We start from the raw sequence: 19373 nt of genomic DNA on the forward strand, positions 1-19373 counted from the left end.
ATATTGGCATGATTTCTGAAGATAAAAAATGCTGTTTCAATGTGGTCCTTGATTTAGGTATTTTTTATTATTTTTTTAAATATAATTTATTGCCAAACTGGCTTACATGCAACACCCAGTGCTCATCCCAACAAGTGCCCTCCTCAATGCCCATCACCCATTTTCCCCTCTCCCTCACCCCCCTTAAACCTTCAGTTTGTTCTCTGTATTTAGAAGTCTGTTGTGGTTTGCCTCCCTCCCTCTCTGTTTGTATCTATTTTTCCCCCTTCCCCCCCATGGTCTTTTGTTAAGTTTCTTAAGATCCACACATGAGTGAAAACTTGTGATATCTGTCCTTCTCTGACTGACTTATTTCACTCAACATAATACCTTCCAGTTCCATCCACGTTGCTGAGAATGGCAGGATTTCATTCTTTCTCGTCGCATAGTAGTATTCCACTGTATATGTAAATGACGTGGTCCTTTATTTAAGACCCTTAAGAATTAACCAGCTGATCTGTTTTAGCTGGTTTCAAGGTACACGCTAGCAACAACACTGATAAAGGCATAGCCCTTTGCGAAAACCTACTCAAGTAGATCACTGACCGGTGTGGTCACTTCTCTACTCATGTTCACTCACGTGTAGTTATGAATTACTTTCGCTAGCCACAGAAAAGGGGCGTCATTTTTTGGAAATCCAGTCCTGACTTTGCTCTATGAGTCCTACAAGTGCAAAGAACTCAAGTTTACCAACCACATCAAAAGCAGTGCGAGGGGAGAGGCCAGTTTACAGGATGGCTGCAATACATTCCCTTTGTAAATACCCTTGAAGATCACCTCGGAAGGCTTAAGTGACACAGGATGAGGCAGCACATCTAGGGAAGATGAATGCCATTTAGGATGACGGTGCTTGAGTTTGATCTGACTATTTGTTCACTTCTCGGCGTAAATCAAATTGTTAAGTTTAATTTCAAAAATGCTGCAGTGATTACTTAGGAAATCACTGGCTACCCAAGCAACTTTTGCAAGCTGCAAGCTGAGTTCTTCCGTTTTCCCACTGTAATGCCAGCAGACAAGGGCAGAGATTACCGCTACTCCCCACCTCTCCTAGAGGCCATCGAGCATGTCACTCGCACGCTTTCCTTCCTCAATTAATGTGGTCAGTAGAAAAAAAACAATGACTCATGGATAAACTGTGTTTTCTCCCATTTCTTGTATGCAACGTGTGCACCATTATATAATCAGATTCCGGGAGCAACTTTATTTTTTTTTAATGTTTTACTTTTTACATTTGAGACAGAGAGAGAGAGAGAGAGCATGAGCAGGGGAGGGGCAGCAAGAGATGGAGACACAATTTGAAGAAGGCTCCAGGCTCCAAGCTGTCAGCACAGAGCCCGACGCGGCGCTCGAACTCACAAGCAGTGAGGTCATGACCTGAGCCCAAGTCGGACGCTCAACCGACTGAGCCACCCAGGCGCCCCCGGGAGCAACTTTAATAATTAGTTCGTTGTTAAGTAGTCTCAGTTCTTGGGGGAAAAAAAGGGCAAAGTAGTAATTCCTCACATCTACACTTTAAAAAAGCGTGTTATTGAAAAGCACAGACATTTCTGTTTTCCCCTTTTAAAACTGTGAACATCATAATTTTCCCCACCTGATCGTGTTCTTCCTGGAGCGTAGCGTTTACAAGTGGCTCTTACAACCTGCAACATGTGAGATAGTTGTGTTTATTTTAATCTTCGTCAAAATGATGCAATCGCAATGGAAGTGTTGGTGTAGCCTTGGTGTTAGGACTAACAAAATTGCGTATTTGTTTTGTGAGTGGGATATGTATTCAGGAAGAATTTGTGCATCATCCCCAACACCTACTGCAGCCTCTGCCTGAGTGCGCGCTGAAGTTTTACCAACGCAATTAATTCGAAAATGGTAAACGTATGTTAATAGCAGTCTTTTCATTTTGGATACTTATGTAGCAATCACACTAGTGCAACCATAACTGTCACCGTTTGAGCCCAGCTTTTTCTTTCAAAGTTAGAATTGGAAGGCTCTACCAGAGAACTCATGGTCAAAAGTAGCATTTGGCAAAACTTTGAATTACAGATCAGGAAGACGGAGAGCAACTTGTTTTTCTAGGAAGAATGGCAAATACTTGCTTGGATACCCTCTCGGAGCCACTCGTGTGAATGATGCTGGCAGAGGGACAAAAGAGTAGAAAACACTGGAAGTATTAAAAAGCAACAACTGACCCTACATGAGAGAATTCTCAAAGAATTCGAGAGCCCAACATCAAGTAAATGATGGGGAAATACACACATAAGGAGAAGACTTCCTTCTTTTTCTTCAAATGCACAAGTCTCTTTGTCAGAATTGACAAAAAGCTCAGGTTTTGAGCTGAAGAAAGTCACAGACTCTCTGTACCTCAGGATCTTGGTCTGAGTTATAAATACTGGGATTTTGAAATCGGCGACACAGATTCAGAAAAGGTTAACTCGGGCCTGTAAAATGTTACACTCACTTGGAACGTGGGCTAGCCAGTTGTAAAGATGTCTGTCTACCTGCCCGTCGCTGGACAAGACCGAGAACTCAGCCGGAGCAAGCTGCCCCACCCTAGCCATCAGGGGCCTGCAGTGGAGAGGCCCCCATCAGGGGCCTGCGGTTGAGCTCAAACTCTGGTTCTCCAGGCTGCCCTACTGCAAAGCCCTGGCCCCTCCTCAGAGTAGATCGGGCCTTTTCATCAGGAATGGTTGCCAAGTGAGATGGGTTGGCTAGTTGGCCACTGTACATGACAAGTATATGAAGGCTTATTCACACACACCAAATGCTTGGCTGAGCTTCTAGAATTGTCTACAGGCCGGGGTAAATTTTTCTGTCACCAGCAGCCACCTAACAGTTAGGCTAAATGTAATCATCAGCAGGTTGTGGATTATACGTTTTGTGTGGGAAAGAAAAATTTCTGAGATTTAGTCCCATGCTATTAAAATGTTGACGAGAACAGAGTATCAAGGGGGGTTAATGGAGTTTGTTTCAGGGAAAAAAAAAAAACTTATTAGCAGATCCCAGCAATTATAATGGACTCTATTGTTTACTGCTATTTGCTAAAATGGAGGCTTCTTTTACTGAAGGAATCCTAGGCTATTTCTGCAACTTCTAAATGACTTGCCTTCCATTCTCACTGTGGAAAGTCTCAGGAAAACAAAGATTCAGTAGGGGTCAAATATGCTGTACCAGAGAACCAGATAGCTATGCTATCTATCCGAAAAATGCTTATTTGGTTAATTATAATTTGGTAATATGAGAATAATTATGATATTGGACCAGATCCTACAGTCGTGTGAAGCTCTTCTTGAGAAATCGGTTCCACGGTCTAGGCTTTAGAAGGAATACATATTGTATAGAGTATCCCTTTCCCCACACATTCCCGGACACACACACACTTTGTCTATTCACCATGTGTACGCTATGATAAAGTCTGATTAACTCTACAGAAGTTTGGTTACCTTTACTTAACCTGCCATTACCTGAACTTTTGGGGGGGGACCATAATACCCTTTCTTAATACGTAATAAGATAAAATGGAACTAGTTCTGGCAGAACCCTATTTGGGGGGAAAAAACTACTTGAGAAGAAGAGTGTATGAGGGACATCAGGATGTGAAAGTCATGTGTCCACCTGATGCTCGACATTATTGTACCAAGGCATTGGCCAGCCTGTTCTTGAATCCTTCTACAACCTTACAAGGCGGGCTGCTCCATCTCTGGACGGCTCTATCCCTAAATTCCTTTCTCCACGAAGCTGAAATTCAAGTTCTTAGGACTACATTAGATGCTTGAATTTATCCAGGCTAATATCCCCCAGAGTTTTCCTTTGCCATTGCTTTATTGCTGTTGGGAGGGCAGGCGGGAATGGAAAAGGAAGAGATTACTGTCAATAAATGTCCTGTGTTTTCTGCCCTTTCTGGATGCTTTTGGATGGCATCATGCAGTGGTTCTCAAACTTAATGTGCTTAGAAATGACTTGGAGCCTGGAGAGCTTGTTAAAAAGTGTTTTGGGCCCCATCGCCAGAGATTCTGAGATTTAGTAGGTTGGCGGAAGGACCCAGGCATTTATTTGCATTTCTATGAAGCTCAGAGGTGATACCAATGCTGCTGGGCCAGGGACCACACTTTGAGTAACACTGGGGTATTGGATAGCTTGCTATTCTGCCAAGACCCCATGCTCTAGCTGGTGGGAGTATTGGCAAACTGCTCAGAGCTGCCTCTTGCACTGGAAATTGCCCTCAGCGGCAGGTGACTGTTTTATCCACGGTTGCCATCTCCCACAAGGTGACCCAGAACCAGTACCTGGCTGGCGCTAGACTATGAAGGCCCAGCCTCCTTGCCTCAAATCAGGAAGGCTCTGAAAGGGTCCTGCAAGTTCCAGGGCTCCCCTGAGAATGTGCTGAGGCCTCAGATTCACTGCAGGTTAGATTTTCTCTCTGCCCAATCCTACCTCTCTCACACAGCCTTACACACCTATCACACGGAAACACTCTTTAACCAAAATTCTGCACACAACTCTCTAGCTTATGGAGTTTTCTTCCCCCTTGTTTCCAGGGAGCCCAGTCTACGTCAGCTGGATTTTGGTTCTGTTTTACTTTTCTTTTAAACACAAGGGTAGTGCCTTACGTTTCATGTCATCTTTTAATATTCAGCCTACCTCTCCAATTTGTTGAAATCCTTTTGGCTCCTGAGACTCTCGTCTACTGTATTTGCTACTTCTTCCTGCTTTGTGTCATCGGCAAATTTGATAAGAATGCTATCTACGTCTTCATCCAAGACGCTGATGAAAATATTGAAGAGGACAGAGCTGAGATTAGATTACTGTGAAAAGCTGCCAGAACCTCCTTCCCAGTTGATATGTATCCATTAAACAGCAATAAAGGGAGCGCAGGCCTCTGAGTCAGAGATTTGGGTTTGGAACGCCAGCTCTAAGTAGAGGTCAAGAGCTTAGACCAAGAGCTAAAAAGAACAATACCAGTTTAGCTTTCCTGTTGTAACAGGCAACTTAGGAGCTCCTTACATGGTACATGTTAATAAATCACATCTCACCACCAAAACCCCCATGAAAATACTAAATAATCATGAATTCATGATTATTACTTATCTAATTTGCCTCAGGATGAAGTTGTATCGGGCATTTTGATGGAGGGTCTGTTTCACTTAAATATTTTTAAAATCAGGTTGTGATAAAATTGATGTTCAACAGCTAGCTCAGGTTCACAAGACAGACCTAAAATACTTGTGATATAGGAGGAAAAGAGGAACTCCTCAGGAATTGTGTGAGTAGCCCCAAGTCTATGCAATGTAGGTTACGATCTCTACAGGTGCCTGGGATAGGTGGATGTGACTTGTGTTAAATGCAGTGTGGCATAAAGACACTGAACGACACCGAGTGATGTACTTTCATATTACGGATTTGATGAAGCTAAATGTGAAGCTGAATGGGGAAGTGGTCTCCTGGTTAATTTAAATGGTTTTCAAGTCTTTCATGACACTAGGCAGAACAGCCAGAGCATATAACAGCCAGAGCATAAAACACTGGCTGGAGGTATGAGGGTATTGCTTTCGTTCCCGGCTATTTCGTAAGTCACGATATAACTCAAGAAAGTATTCCCTCCACCCCGTATTTTTTCTTGAAAAGGTACTACCTGCACATTACCATACTAATAAAAATGTCGTAAGGAATTTTCAAAGGACAAAAAACTATCTGAAAATGCTTGCAACTCAACTGTTAACAAATCGGGAAGAAGTCAAAGAGAAGCAAAAAACGCACTCACAGAAGTAAGATGAAAGGAAACGCTACAAAATGTTAAGGGTAATAATTATTTCCAAATTTAATTTTTTTTCTCTACAACAGGCACGTTTCACTTTATCTCAGGGAAAATTAGTTCAAACTATGGATGAAACTTCCAAACACAAACAATGGTAGATAAAATATCAAAACGGACAATCACACAGGAACAATCTGAGCTCAGAAAGAAGCTCAGGGTAAACAGCCCTCTGGGTGAGAAATGGCAGAGGAATACAACGTGGAAGGGCTGTTTGGTCCTGGGACGGGAAGAAAGTGGGGGCAGCCGGTTCAAGTTTTGCTCGGCTCAAGAATCTGAAAATGTTTCTGTGCAAGACAAAGGACGTGCACTAGGATCTTTGCTTCAGTAAGTCAGGGATGGTATCAGGTTGCCCAACTGGTAAAAGGGGGCTGCAGAAAAGCACGGTTGTTGACCGCCCCCTAGAACTGCTGAAAGAAACCCCCATTTAGGTGAAAAATTGAGAAGATTCTATTTCACAAACTCACTAGTATCTAGTTCCCCTGCCCAATTTTTAGAAATAAGGAATGCATTAAAAAATTAGTTCATGGAAAGAAATTCCCATTATAAATTGAATAGAGCCAAAAGATCCCCAAACTATATGAATGTTAGAATTAGATAAAATTACAAGTCAAATGATGACTATATCCATTTATTAAAAGAACTCAACTTAATAAAAATAAACCCTAGCGAATTTATATATATTTATATATATATTTATATATATTTATATATATATATATATTTGCGAATTTATATATTTTATTGAATATTTTACAGAGGGTTTTTTTGAGAATGATAGCAATGCAAAGAAAATTAAAAATATGACTATGATTGAAAAGTAATATGATGGATCCTGGTGCTAACATTAATGGTTCGATTAAACCAAGAGAGGGAACTTTCTCCCATTTGTTTTAATTTTAGACACCAATATATCAAATTTATGAACGGAGACAAGAAATGTCTGTTTGTGGGGCACCTGGGTGGCTCAGGCGGTTCAGCGTCCGACTCTTGATCTCGGCTCAGGTCACGATCGCTGGGTTCGTAAGATCGGACCCTGCTTCAGGCTCTGTGCTGACGGTGTAGAGCCTGCTTGGGATTCTCTCTCTCCAACTCGCTTTCTGTCCCTCCCCCGCTCTTTCTCAATCTCAAAATAAATAAATAAACTTAAAAAAAAAAAAGAAAGGTCCGTTGGTGACCTATAAGTTTCCTTTGGGAAACAATTATAACTTATGTTTAGTTTTAGAGTCTTTCCATGAGTAAACTGCATGCAGGGGCATTTGCAAGCATCTATTTTGGTGCACTGGTAGAACCTGGTTTAGGACTGTAGGACTGGTTTAGAATGAAAATGGCTACTTGGCTACAACACCAGGTAATTTTCCACACCAGTAAATCACCAGTGATATGGTTCCAAATGTCTCCCTTTGTGTGCAATCTCTGCAAGCTAAAAACAGTCTAATTACTTTAAAGGAGGTGACATAAAATTAAGCAGGCAGTTACAACCAAGAACATTTTAGATCCGTATGGATCATGACACTGCCTGGCCCGGAGCCCCAAGGTTTTGCATTACAGGTATATTACCCTATTGTAACATGGCGAGAATTCTTACACTTTATAATTGGTTGGAAAGATTGGGTCTCAGCAGGATAAAAACCAGAGCGCCTTATAACTATATACACAACGCACTCTTGAAGAGCCAAAAGAAACTTCCTCATGCTGTCAAAAGAAGTGTACCGAAAGGAGCTGCTAACGCATTGGATTTTTTAATGTACCAAATCTTTTTAGTCCTTAAGATGGACTAGATAGTATACTTTGCATGAGGGGGATTAAAAATAGGCTACTCTAAATTGAGAAGTTTGAGCTGGTGTCCTTAGGGTCCTTTGTAGCTTTAATATTTATGACTATGCTGCAAATATATCACAAACAGTCCCTGACTTAATAAGAGGTTGTATTTTAAACAAATGTCCTGTGAGCATCACATCACGTTCTTCGCATAGCTTCAAGGACGGCAGCAAAGCTGCATCCTTTAAATTTCTGGAAATAATCCAGAGTCATTTACTGCCCAACATCTGATTAATTATTTCATTCAATTCACAATTATTGAGTACAACTAATGAGCAAAGACAAGGTGTGGCTATACAATAATACAACAATCTTCTGATGATCAGAAACTAGTCCCCAGGTAGTACCCAAAAAAGAATTCTAAAAACACTTTCCTAAAGGTCAGCACTGGTGGGTAGAACATAAGACTCTTTCATGAAGTTCACATGCCTGTCCCTCTGTGAAACAAACACACTGACAAACACAAATTCGTGACACTATTTGCTTTCCTTCCCTGAAAAAAAACCTCACGTTTCATTATTGACTTATTTTTTTTTTTTGTTTTTATTTTCAGCAAAATTTGAGTACGCTTTTGGGAGCATATCACATATGTAAATAGTATCCATCAGGTCTCTGGAGGAAAAAGAGTGCTGGAGGAAAGGGAAACGAGAAGATTGATTTTAAGGAAAATCACTCTGAGGCCAGCGCCAAGGCAAAATGAGCGTGGACACGGAATGGTTCGGAGCGCAGAACAAAAGTGGCCACGATCTCCGAGGTAAAATATGGGCAGGCTCTAGGATGAGTTGGCAATGAGGATAAAAAGAAGGGGGGGTGGGTAGTTCCTAGAGCAATTTTTGAAGTTGAATTCACACAGTTTAGACGCCAATTCAGTACATGTAGCAATAAGATAGAGAGGAGATGGGGAGGGCGAGGTAGAAGTAATTCTTAGGTTTCTAGTTTTAGAGAGAATTAAGTAATTAAACTACACTGAAAATCCAAAAAAAAATGTAGCATTGTTTTGGGAGCACATAATGCCTTCTCCTTGAGACATTTTGGAGCCTGTAGGATGTACAGATGGAAACATATAGTAGGTGGCTGTGAGTACAGTTCTGGAGATTGGGAGAAAGATAGAAGGTGGAAATAACAACTGAGAAGTCTGAATGGTGGTTGAAGCCAACAGTTGAAGGTACTTGCAATGTATATAGAGCAGAGACAGAGTTAACAATGGAACATCGACATTTAAGTGATATATAGAACAAAGATGGCCTATATCGATTATTGTTACAGTTCCCGAACCTGTATCTCAAGTCATGACCATTCAGTAGAACGTAAAATTTTATATCCGGCTAACTACTCCACATCTCTACCTGGACGCAGAAGAGACGTTTCAAAATAGTATGTCCACATCTTTTTCCTAAGATATGTTGCTTTTGAGATCTTCTCCATCTCTGTAAAGTGAGTACCCCATCTTCCAGTTCTCAGGTGAAAACTGTGGTCTTCCTGGATTCCTAACCCATTAGAAAGCTTTTTGGGTTCTTTCCTCAAAAGAGAGTAGAATCCAGCCACTTCTTACTACATTCACTTCTCCTCTTCCGGCCCAGATCACAGTCCTTTCTTGACTGAATTATGGCTCCTAATGGTCTCACTACTTCCCTTCAGTCTAGTGTAAAAGAAGGGCCAGGTGAGTCAAAACATGCCATCCCATCACACAAAACCTTCCAATGAGTCCCGTCTCACTCTAAGTGAAAGTGAAAGTCCTTTGAGGACTCATGTATCCGATTCCTCTCCTCTCCGAACTCCTGGTCTGCTACACTCCTGCTCACTTGTCGCTTTTCTGTTACACTAGTCTAAGTTTCCCCCCAAAGGATACGCATACTCCTGCCTCATGGCATTTCCACTTACTAGAACCCTCCTGAGCTCACCTCCTCAGATCCACTGCATCTTGTTCAAATGTCACCCTCACCGTGAGACCTTTCTTTTTTTTAATTTTTTTTTCCAACGTTTTTTTATTTATTTTTGGGACAGAGAGAGACAGAGCATGAACGGGGGAGGGGCAGAGAGAGGGAGACACAGAATCGGAAACAGGCTCCAGGCTCCGAGCCATCAGCCCAGAGCCTGATGCGGGGCTCGAACTCACGGACCGCGAGATCATGACCTGGCTGAAGTCGGACGCTTAACCGACTGCGCCATCCAGGCGCCCCCCGTGAGACCTTTCTTAACCATCATATTTAAACAACAGCACTTTCCTTCCAACACACACACATCTATTCTCAACTACTTTCCTTTGTTTCCACACTGCACTTATCACAACTTCATATATACTTAACTTTCTTATTTGTTTTTTTTTTGTTTTTTTTTTACCTTTTGTAAAAGTTTATTTATTTTCGGAGAGAGAGCAAGTGGGGTAGGTTCAGAAAGAGAGAGGGGAGAGAGAGAATCCCAAGCACGTTCCACACTGTCAGGGCAGTGCCCAAACTGGGGCTTGAATTCATGAACCATGAGATCATGACCAAGTCGAAATCAAGAGTCAGATGTTTGGGGCACCTGGGTGGCTCAGTCAGTTAAGAGACAGACTTCGGCTCGGGTCATGATCTCATGGTTTGTGGGTTTGAGCCCCGCATCAGGCTCTGTGCTGACAGCTCAGAGTCTGGACCCTGCTTCAGATTCTCTTGGCCCTTCCCCTAATCTCTCCTCTCTTCCCCTCCTTCTCTCTCGGCACTTCCCCTACTCATGCTCTGCCTCTCAAAACTAAATAAATATTAAAAAAAAAAAAAAGAGTCACACACTTAACCAACTGAGCCACCCAGGCGCCCCTTAACTTGCATATTTGTTAACTTCTATTTCCCACCTTCTCCTTCCCAAAATACAGGCTTCATGAGGGTCGGGATTTTCATTGCTGTATACTGAGTAACACGACCTGAGCCTACCTAGCACCAAAATATTCACTGAGTGAGTGAATGAACGCTTATGATATTTACGACATGACCTTTACTGAGCTCTTACAATGTATCAGGCGTTGTGCCAGGGACCTCACTCTTCCTATATGACTAGAAAAATAGGAGAACTGCAAATCGATACCGTTCTGGAAACCAAGGAAGGGAAAGTTTCAACCAGTCGAGTTGAATATAGGGCCATTAGTTCTAGTAAAAGTCACCGATGACCTTAGTGAGCCCTTGTTTTCATTAAAACAAGGTGGTAGCAACAGAAAACAGATTGGAGTGGGTCAAAGCATAACCGGGAGCTAAAGACTAGGAAACAGTAATGCCAATTACTTCTTTAAAACTTTTGATGGTTTCAAGCTGCCAAAAACAATTTTTTTTTTGATGGTAAGGGGAAACCAGCATAGCTGTATAGAAAAGATCATATCTGAAGAAAGTTCTTTTAGAACAAGGGAGACTTCAATGTGATGGTTGGCTGAGGGGGAGAAGCAAGAAAAAAAAAAAAAGAAATGCAAGATCCCAGAGAAAAAAAGCAGGACAATCATTAAAAAAATATGCTGGAGAATCTGAAAGAGATCCAGTGTCTGGTTAGAAAAGCTCTGTGATGCACACAAAATAGGGCTCAATATTTTTTTCCTTCTTTCTTCCTTTCTTTCTTTCTTTCTTTCTTTCTTTGAGAGAAAGAGAGAGACCATGAGCTGGGGAGAGTGGCAGAGGGAGAGAGAGAAAAAATCTTAAGCAGGTTCCATGCTCACTATGGAGCCCAACGTGGGGCTCAAGCTCACAACCCTGGGATCATGACCTGAGCTGAAATCGAGTCGATGTTCAACCAACTAAGCACGCAAGCCCCCCTCCTTTCTTGTTTCTTTAAAGTGGAAAAGAGGTAGGACCTAGGAATAGAGAAGCAAGGAGGACTTCCATGTGCTACATTGTTGCCAAAGATGGAGAATACTGGTGGTAATTTCTCAGTTTATCAGCTATTACTTATGATTATTAAAATGTAAAATGTATCATGAGGGAAGACAGGAGAATACTGAGATAGAATTTTAAGGAAGAGCATATTTCCATGTATGTACATGCATATACACGTATGTGCGTGTACATATATACATGCTGAATCTTTCTTAGAACCTAGAGAGATTTTTCAGGTATCTGGGAGCTTTTAAGTTCCAGCCATGCTGAACCCCTCTGATACTGGGACCAGGCCCTCCACTTGATGAGTTCACTCCTAGCTGATTGGTAGATGTGGAAGCCCCCATATGGCTACAGACAGACAATTCAGAGTTAATGCTCATTTCTTGTTTAAAGAGTGATCCTGCAATAGAAATAAGGAAATGAAATCTCATGAGAGTGTCATCATAAAGTCATCAGCCAGATGGCAGTCCTTGAAATCTAGCCCTTAGAGGCTTCTGACAATAATTTGTAATATCACATCTAATATTATCTTACTGACCAATTCATATCTATTCGCAGAGATTGAAGAGAAAGAAATGAACTTGCAGAGGCCCTCATTTCTGGCTTTCTATGTTAACATGGACTATATGGAATATGATCAGGAAAACAAAATATTTTCCTACGTAGGTCACAATGATGATCTGTGTTCTGACCTGAATTGTTAAACTACAGAACTGAGTTAGGAAGTAGCCTTTGCTTTTAATCATGAACAGTAGACGAATTCCTTTTGGGCACGCATGACTATTTGTGTTAATCCACATAAAATGGGAAAGCTCCTATCAAAGTCAGGGTAGAATCAAAGATTTCTCTGAGCTATTAATAAACTGAACAGTAAAATACAAAACAAAATCCGTTTCCTTTTGTTTTCGATGGTCTCAAAACTCTAGCTTGCCAGGGTGTAATGTCAAAGTAAAGCTCTTCCAAGTTATAGTTTTTATATATTATTCAACAATTTAACACTGCACTGAAGATTTTTATTGCTTTAAATAGGCTTCCAAATGTGCAGATTTTTTGCATGAATTTCTCTGTATGATTGAAAGTTTCAATGCAGGCGATACATTAGCGTTCTGTGGTAAAACCCAAACTCTGAGAAATAATGTGATCAGAATGCTTTTGGCAGAGTCCCTCCTACCTAAAAAGTCTTGTTGATAGGTACTCTGTGAAGATATGAGATACTTTTTCTCTATCGCCCAAATATCAGCATTAATAATTTCTCCTTTTAAAATGATGCTGAAAAGAGTGACAACAAAAATGAAAGTGTTTATATCCTGTGATAGTTGTAGGTTTGGGGACTTTAAATGCCAACTCTAGAAAGTGGATAAATGGAAGATATCAAGTAGAAACAAGAAAATAAAATGATGGGAACCATTCTGTAAAAGAAATATCTCTTTATTTATAACATCTGGCAATAACTCTTTTGAAGTGATTGTTAGGTTATGTGATGGTTATGTGATTGTTAGAAATGTGCCCTAAATTGCTTAGCTGAACACAGACAAAGAAATCTTTTGTGATGATGGAAATGTTCTATTTTGCACTGTCCAATAGGGAAGTCACTAGGTACACGTGGCTCTTGAGCACCTAAGGTGAAAAGGTGGCTGATGAGATGGAGAAAATGAATTTTAAATTTTATTTAACTTTAATTTACATTTAAATCGCCACCCACGGCTACCGGCTACCCCGCTGGCCCACATAAATAAATCTATGGGAAGATGACGATGTTACTTGGCTTCTTGGTTTACCTGGGCAAGATACTGGATAAAAAGGTCAAAAGACAAGAGATCATATAAAGAGTTTCCTTGTTCTTTATCTATCTAGCACAAGGTCTGTAAGAATGTAAAATAAGAAAAACTGTAGTCAAGTAGAGCATGGCTTAATCTGTGCAGGTGACACACAAAGCATACACAGATTGCGAACTTCTAATGTAAAGGTATCGTTAGCCAGTGGAGAATCCAGCTCTCCTCAAGACCTTTCCCGCTGACCAGAACAGCCATCAAGCCCGAATGGCCACTGTTTTATGATCCTACGTACATATACCGCATGAATATAACGTACGTGAATATGCGAGCTAAGTGAACGTACCGTATTTACTCAAAGATCTGACTGGTTATCTTTCCAGGGAACGTAATGCTCTCTGGCTACAGCGTGCCGATTGATCAGTTTATTCTTTCCACCCCATTCGTGGCAGGCATTCTCTATTGGCTGACCCGACCCCAACTGTTAGCCACTAGAGGTGGTTTTGTTGCACAGTTTTGGTGTGAAATTTCCTGGGAATCCCACTGCTTTCCTGATACAAGCACCGCCCTGTGTCCTTTTACTTCCTGCTGGAATGTGTATGTTCCAAGGGAGATGCCGAGAAGAACATGGAAACTTCAAGGCTGACATTGCTGAGCCACTGAGCCAATGTCAGTCATCTGCCTACCTCTGAACCGCTCGATAAATGAGACAAATAAACCTCTGTTAGGTAAGCTACTGAACTTGAGTTTTCTGTTACTTGAAATTGAAAGCAATCTTAATGGATACATTTTTCTTCTGTGTTGAGTTACTGGCACACCAGAACACTTGTAGTTATTTTTCATTTGTTCATTTACGTATTTAATGAAAAATGTGTTGGGGATAGTTAATACACGCAAAGCTAAGTGCACGGAGATACAGTGGACAAGCGGCCAATGTGAATATCCTCACAGAGCCAACATTCTCACAAGAGACAAAGACCAGCAAACACTTAAGTAGTGAGGTAAGCATGATAATAGGGGGCCTATGATAGGAGGCCTAAAGAGTGTGCACTTTGAGGTTGGTAGCTGGAAAAGTCTTCCTGAAGGAATTGTTATTTAATATTATATATATATATACGTGTGTGTGTGTGTGTGTGTGTGTGTGTGTGTGTGTGTGTGTTTCAGGTCAGGAGTCAGTAGAGAAGACAGAACATAGGATGAGGAAGTGGAAAGAGCTCAGTGTTACTTAATTACATGTGGGGAGCGCTGGGAGGGAAGATTGAGGAAGAGTAGAAAATCAGGCTGGAGTTTTAAGGAAACGCTGAATCACACAAGACCTTGAAATCATTTAAAGAAGTATGGACTATCTTCAGATAATAATGGATAGGCCACTAGAGGCTTTAAAAGTGGGAGGGGGGTGAGCTACATAAATATAGTGTATTTAGAAAGATCATCCTGCATTTTCTGCAGACAATGGGTAGGAACTAGGAAGACTAGAAGGAGGCATACCCGTTAGGCGAATGACGTAGTCACTGAGGCCAAACGTGACAGGTGAGGAGGAGGGATAAAGAGACGTGGCTGGATTTGAAAGCTATTTCAGCAGTAAATAGCTTTGTGGTAGCTTAGCTATTGGGGTTGTAAAAGGAAGAGTCAAGCACGAGTTTTCATTTGGCAACTGAATGGGTTGTGGTAATGTTCACTGGGGAGGGATCATAGGAAGAAAAGTAGGCCACATTTGGAGAAAGAGGTTGGAAGAGGGCAAAAATGAGTTCAGCCTTGGGCCCATTCAGTTTGAAGTTCCGGAGGGACATTCAAATGGAAATAAGTCACTAGGATATGTAGGTCAGAAAGTCAAAAGATCATTGTCAGCTGCAAATGATATAAAAGGATAGTCATCAGTGGACTGAAACTACACAAGTGGATGAATTTTCAGAGCACATGTGAGAATGGCACAGGGAAGAACTTTAGAAGCTTCAGGAAAATTAATCTGGCAAACTTCAGATTGTGTATGGGCCAGTGGAAAATGTAATTTGGCCGCTAACCTTCTGTTTTGACTTTACGCACTGGAGAAATAAGCATATACCTTCCTTAGGTGGTAGATTTTTAGGGACCTAGTCGAAAAATATAAACTGGAAGCCCCCCTCTGAAGAATCCAAAGACCTTACGAAAGCGATCAAGAACAGAGAGAGCTGCTTGGACGTTAGAGAAGCATGGGAACGTGGAGACAGGGGACTTCCAGAAAGAGTGACACAGATGGGATACACCTCCCTTGAAGCTCAGGTTTTGGACCACAAACAAGCTTTCTTTTTGGCCCCTTGTTAGCTTACACTCCCTGAACTCATCATATTATTTCACTGATCTTATTTTGCTTCCCCAAAGAGGCTACTCTTGGAGAAGCAGGCATTTCCCATTGAGATCTAACTTCTGAGTCTCTGACACCATTTTGATCACATATAAATAAGCCTTCCTAAGCCCAATGTGCCTTATTTAACTCAACAGATACTGGATCTGTATTTAAAACACAAAGTTCAACCCTTGCCACTGGGAGGAGGCAGTAACTTTAAGAATTTTTTCGAATTATCACTCCTGTATTCAAGCTCACCCTGTCTCCACCAGGGTCCTTTAGATAGGGCCCCAAATAGAGCTCCCAACTTCAGATTGAAACTTCTTTTCCATGGTCATCTATCTGAACACCAACTGTCTGGAATGCAAGATGGCCCTAGGACCACCAGCACGAATCCAGCGTCTCAGGAGATTTCACTCTTTAATTCCTGATTCGATTTCAAGATTTACTTGCTTTCACAATTTCCATATATCAGTAGCTCAGAGGTCCTAAGAGATTCTGCTCTTAGTTCAAAATCTGTTGGTTTTTTTTTTTCCCCTCTTGATGGTGGCCTTTTCTTCTTCACAAAGGCCACCAAATTGACTTCTTCAGTAATTCATGTCATCTGCTGGGACTTATTTACCTTTCACTGCGGTGTTCCTTATCATTGTACAAGTACTCTTTTTGCCCCTGTTTTCTGACACTGCTAAAAATGAGGACCCAGTAATCTTTAACTGTCCATAGCATGAACAAGGTAACTCTATGTTATGCAAAGGGAGTCATCATTCAACAAATATTTACCAGCTCCCCACTGTATCACTTGGTTCAGGACCTCAGGATGTGTCAAGTAAGAAAGAGAGTCTCTGTCCTCAGGGAATTTAGACTAATATGAAGCACAGACGTTAAACAACCAGTTATATAATTCATATTTTTATCTAAAATTAGGATAAATGCTATTAAAAGAAAAGCACAAGGGGTTAAGAGAGTGGACAATAAAGACACAGAACCTAGTTTGAGGGGGTAGTGTCTCTAAGAGCTGTTAATTTTCACTGACATAGAATGGGAAATGAAGTTATGAGTCATGTTACACGACATGAATTTTCCCATTGCATAGGTGGAGTGAGATACAAAGATAGCACCATGGACAACTATAATTCCATCAAGAAACCCAAAGTGACTTCCTTGTCAGATTAAGAATGGGGCAACATGTGCCACTGTGGAATGGAATGATATTTCTTTGGGTAGACTTCTCAAAACATATTGATAAATGGTTCTTCTAGCTAAACATCCATATTTTGTGTTTGTCTAAACTCTTAGCTATTTCACTACCTTTGCAACGGTAGGCAAATCATTTAATTTCACCAGTCTTCAGGTCCCTCGTCTTTAAAATTCTAGAGGAATTAGGCAAGACTGTGAATTTAGTTGGCAACTGTCACCTTGGAGCCTCCGAAGCCCCAGTTGAGCAGGAGTAGGAAAACAAAATATGCAATGGCCACCCACCGTCACCACCACATCCATCACTATAGTCAATGATAGGTTTAGAAATAATGTAGTTCCTACCTTTTATGAATGCTTGCCCAAGAGGCATTGATGTTCTCTGTTATCATGTGTACTTTTCTCGTATCATCTGAAGAATAATCCCGGAGAAGTTTCAGGGCCAAATCATTTGCAACATCTACATTTATCTGCCACTGGCGGAGGTCTTTGGCCAACTGCTATGGATACATATGGGAAAGAAAATGAATGTCAGTTTTCTCTGAAATTTTGAGTTGTAGTTTCTCAAAATTTTTCATAAATAGCCTTTGAGTTCGCAGGTCAGAACTTGTCCGCATGTTTCCTTTGAACCTACCATGTGATTTAGTCAATCGTGACAGTATAATCCAACCCACTTTTCACGACAAAACTTTTCAAATGCAGCATCTTGAGCAATCCTCAGTATCCGGTGTTTCAATTTAGTAGCAATCGATTGGGGATCGGCTGGGCTTAATTGTTTTTCTCATGGGAGAGAACAAACTATAAAAATAAGCTCTCATATAGTTGTCGACTATGGGGCATATACCAAAATTTGAACGGAAAACAAAGCTCATGTATTTACTTCCCTCTTCATTAACTTGTTGAATTGTTTATGTAATTAGTGCCATCTACTGGCATTCAACTACAGCTGCATATAGAAAATATTAAACATCAAAAGAATAGCACTGCATACTACTTATGAACTTTTTTGAAGGCCAAGTTTATTCATAATACTTTCATAAATATCCTACTTTAAAATTAGAACACAATTTCAAACATAAGAATCTCGCTAAACCAAATGACCTGCTTTTTTGTTTCTGTTTGACAATGGAGTATTATCAAACTATGTATTACATCACTTAAAATACCGCACAGAAAATAAATAAGGCAATGACAGGTTTATCTAGAAGCATATTAACAACTGCTCTAAGTGCATGGAGGAGGCTTCTAAGCATTAAGGTAATATTCAGTTACTAAGATAGTTATATCAAATCCAACGTGGTAGGTAAAGCCATTGATAAACGGGCAAAGGATCATGAAAAAGACATTCAAGCAAGAGAAAGAAAAAAAGATTTATATTTTTAAAATTAAATTAAAAAGCTAAAAAAATAAGGGCCCCTGGGTGGCTCAGTCGGTTGAGTGACTTAGGCTCAGGTCATGATCTCGCGGTTCATGAGTTCAAGCCCCGCGTCGGGCTCTGTGCTGACAGCTCAGAGCCTGGAGCCTGCTTCAGATTCTGTGTCTCCTTCTCTCTCTCTGCCCCTCCCCTGCTCACGCTCTGTCTCTCTTTCTCTCAAAAATAAACAAACGAAAAAAAATAGAGTATTAAATCAAGATGATACAATTTGACATCAGTTAAGTTAATAAAAAAATAAAACCCAAAGCTGGAAGCACTATGGTAAAACTAGCATATCCATGTACTACTGCTGGGAACAAATATCTATCAGGACAATCTGGTGATTGATATCAAATGACATATACATGCTTACTCCCATTGACTTTGTAATTGTGCTTTTGGTATTTTCTCCTAATAAAATATTTAAAAGAAGAGAAATACATTATAGGAATAAAGAGCATCATTAACTATTATAGCATAAAAATGAGGAAATTTCAATTTTTAATGAGAGGACATTAGAATCACACAATATATCAACCCAATGTTCTAGTGTGCCAAAATCATAAGTAACAAACAAACCACAATTTCTATCTGTATTGTATTTCTTAAATCTCTAAGTCATGAACTAGAAGGGGAGCAGAGGAAACTGAAATTAACTGATGTTTCTGAAGAGCAGTCATTTTTGTTTTAATATTTGTTCTTTCATGTTGGTACGATATTTACATAATAAAAATCAAACAGTAGTAATTTTGGCAGAGTTTCAGTATATTTGGGTGGGCTTCCCTTCCTTGAAAATGTATAATGTATATATAATCTGGTATTTCTCAGTTAACTAGAATATCCTATTCTTTGTTTTAATGTTTCTTTATTTATTTTGAGAGAGAGGAGAGAGAGAGAGAGAGAGAGAGAGAGCGTGCAAGGGAGGGGCTGAGAAAGAGGCAGAGAGAGAGAATCCTAAGCAGGCTCTGTGCTGTCAGTGCAGAGCCTGACAGGGGGCTCGATCTCACAAACTGTGAAATCACGACCCGAGCCGAAATGCAGAGTCAGGTGCTTAACCGACTGAGCCACCCAAGAGTCCCTAGAACATCCTATTCTTGAATCAAATGAAATAATTTCATTTATTGCATGTAACAAATAGAACCAAAAAACAAAATGAGTAGCAAGCATCTAGAAC

General features: G+C 40.6%; 1 protein-coding gene across 1 annotated transcript in view; it reads right to left on the bottom strand.

Moving 5' to 3' along the window:
* Positions 1-19373, bottom strand: part of DMD (dystrophin) — a 1614661-nt gene that overhangs the window by 494066 nt on the left and 1101222 nt on the right. Inside the window, exon 50 of the mRNA XM_042974140.1 lies at positions 17131-17285. Coding sequence (XP_042830074.1) covers positions 17131-17285 — 155 coding nt within the window. The remainder of the gene's footprint in view (positions 1-17130; positions 17286-19373) is intronic.

Source organism: Panthera tigris, chromosome X, assembly GCF_018350195.1.
Source record: "Panthera tigris isolate Pti1 chromosome X, P.tigris_Pti1_mat1.1, whole genome shotgun sequence".
Classification (NCBI taxonomy): domain Eukaryota; kingdom Metazoa; phylum Chordata; class Mammalia; order Carnivora; family Felidae; genus Panthera; species Panthera tigris.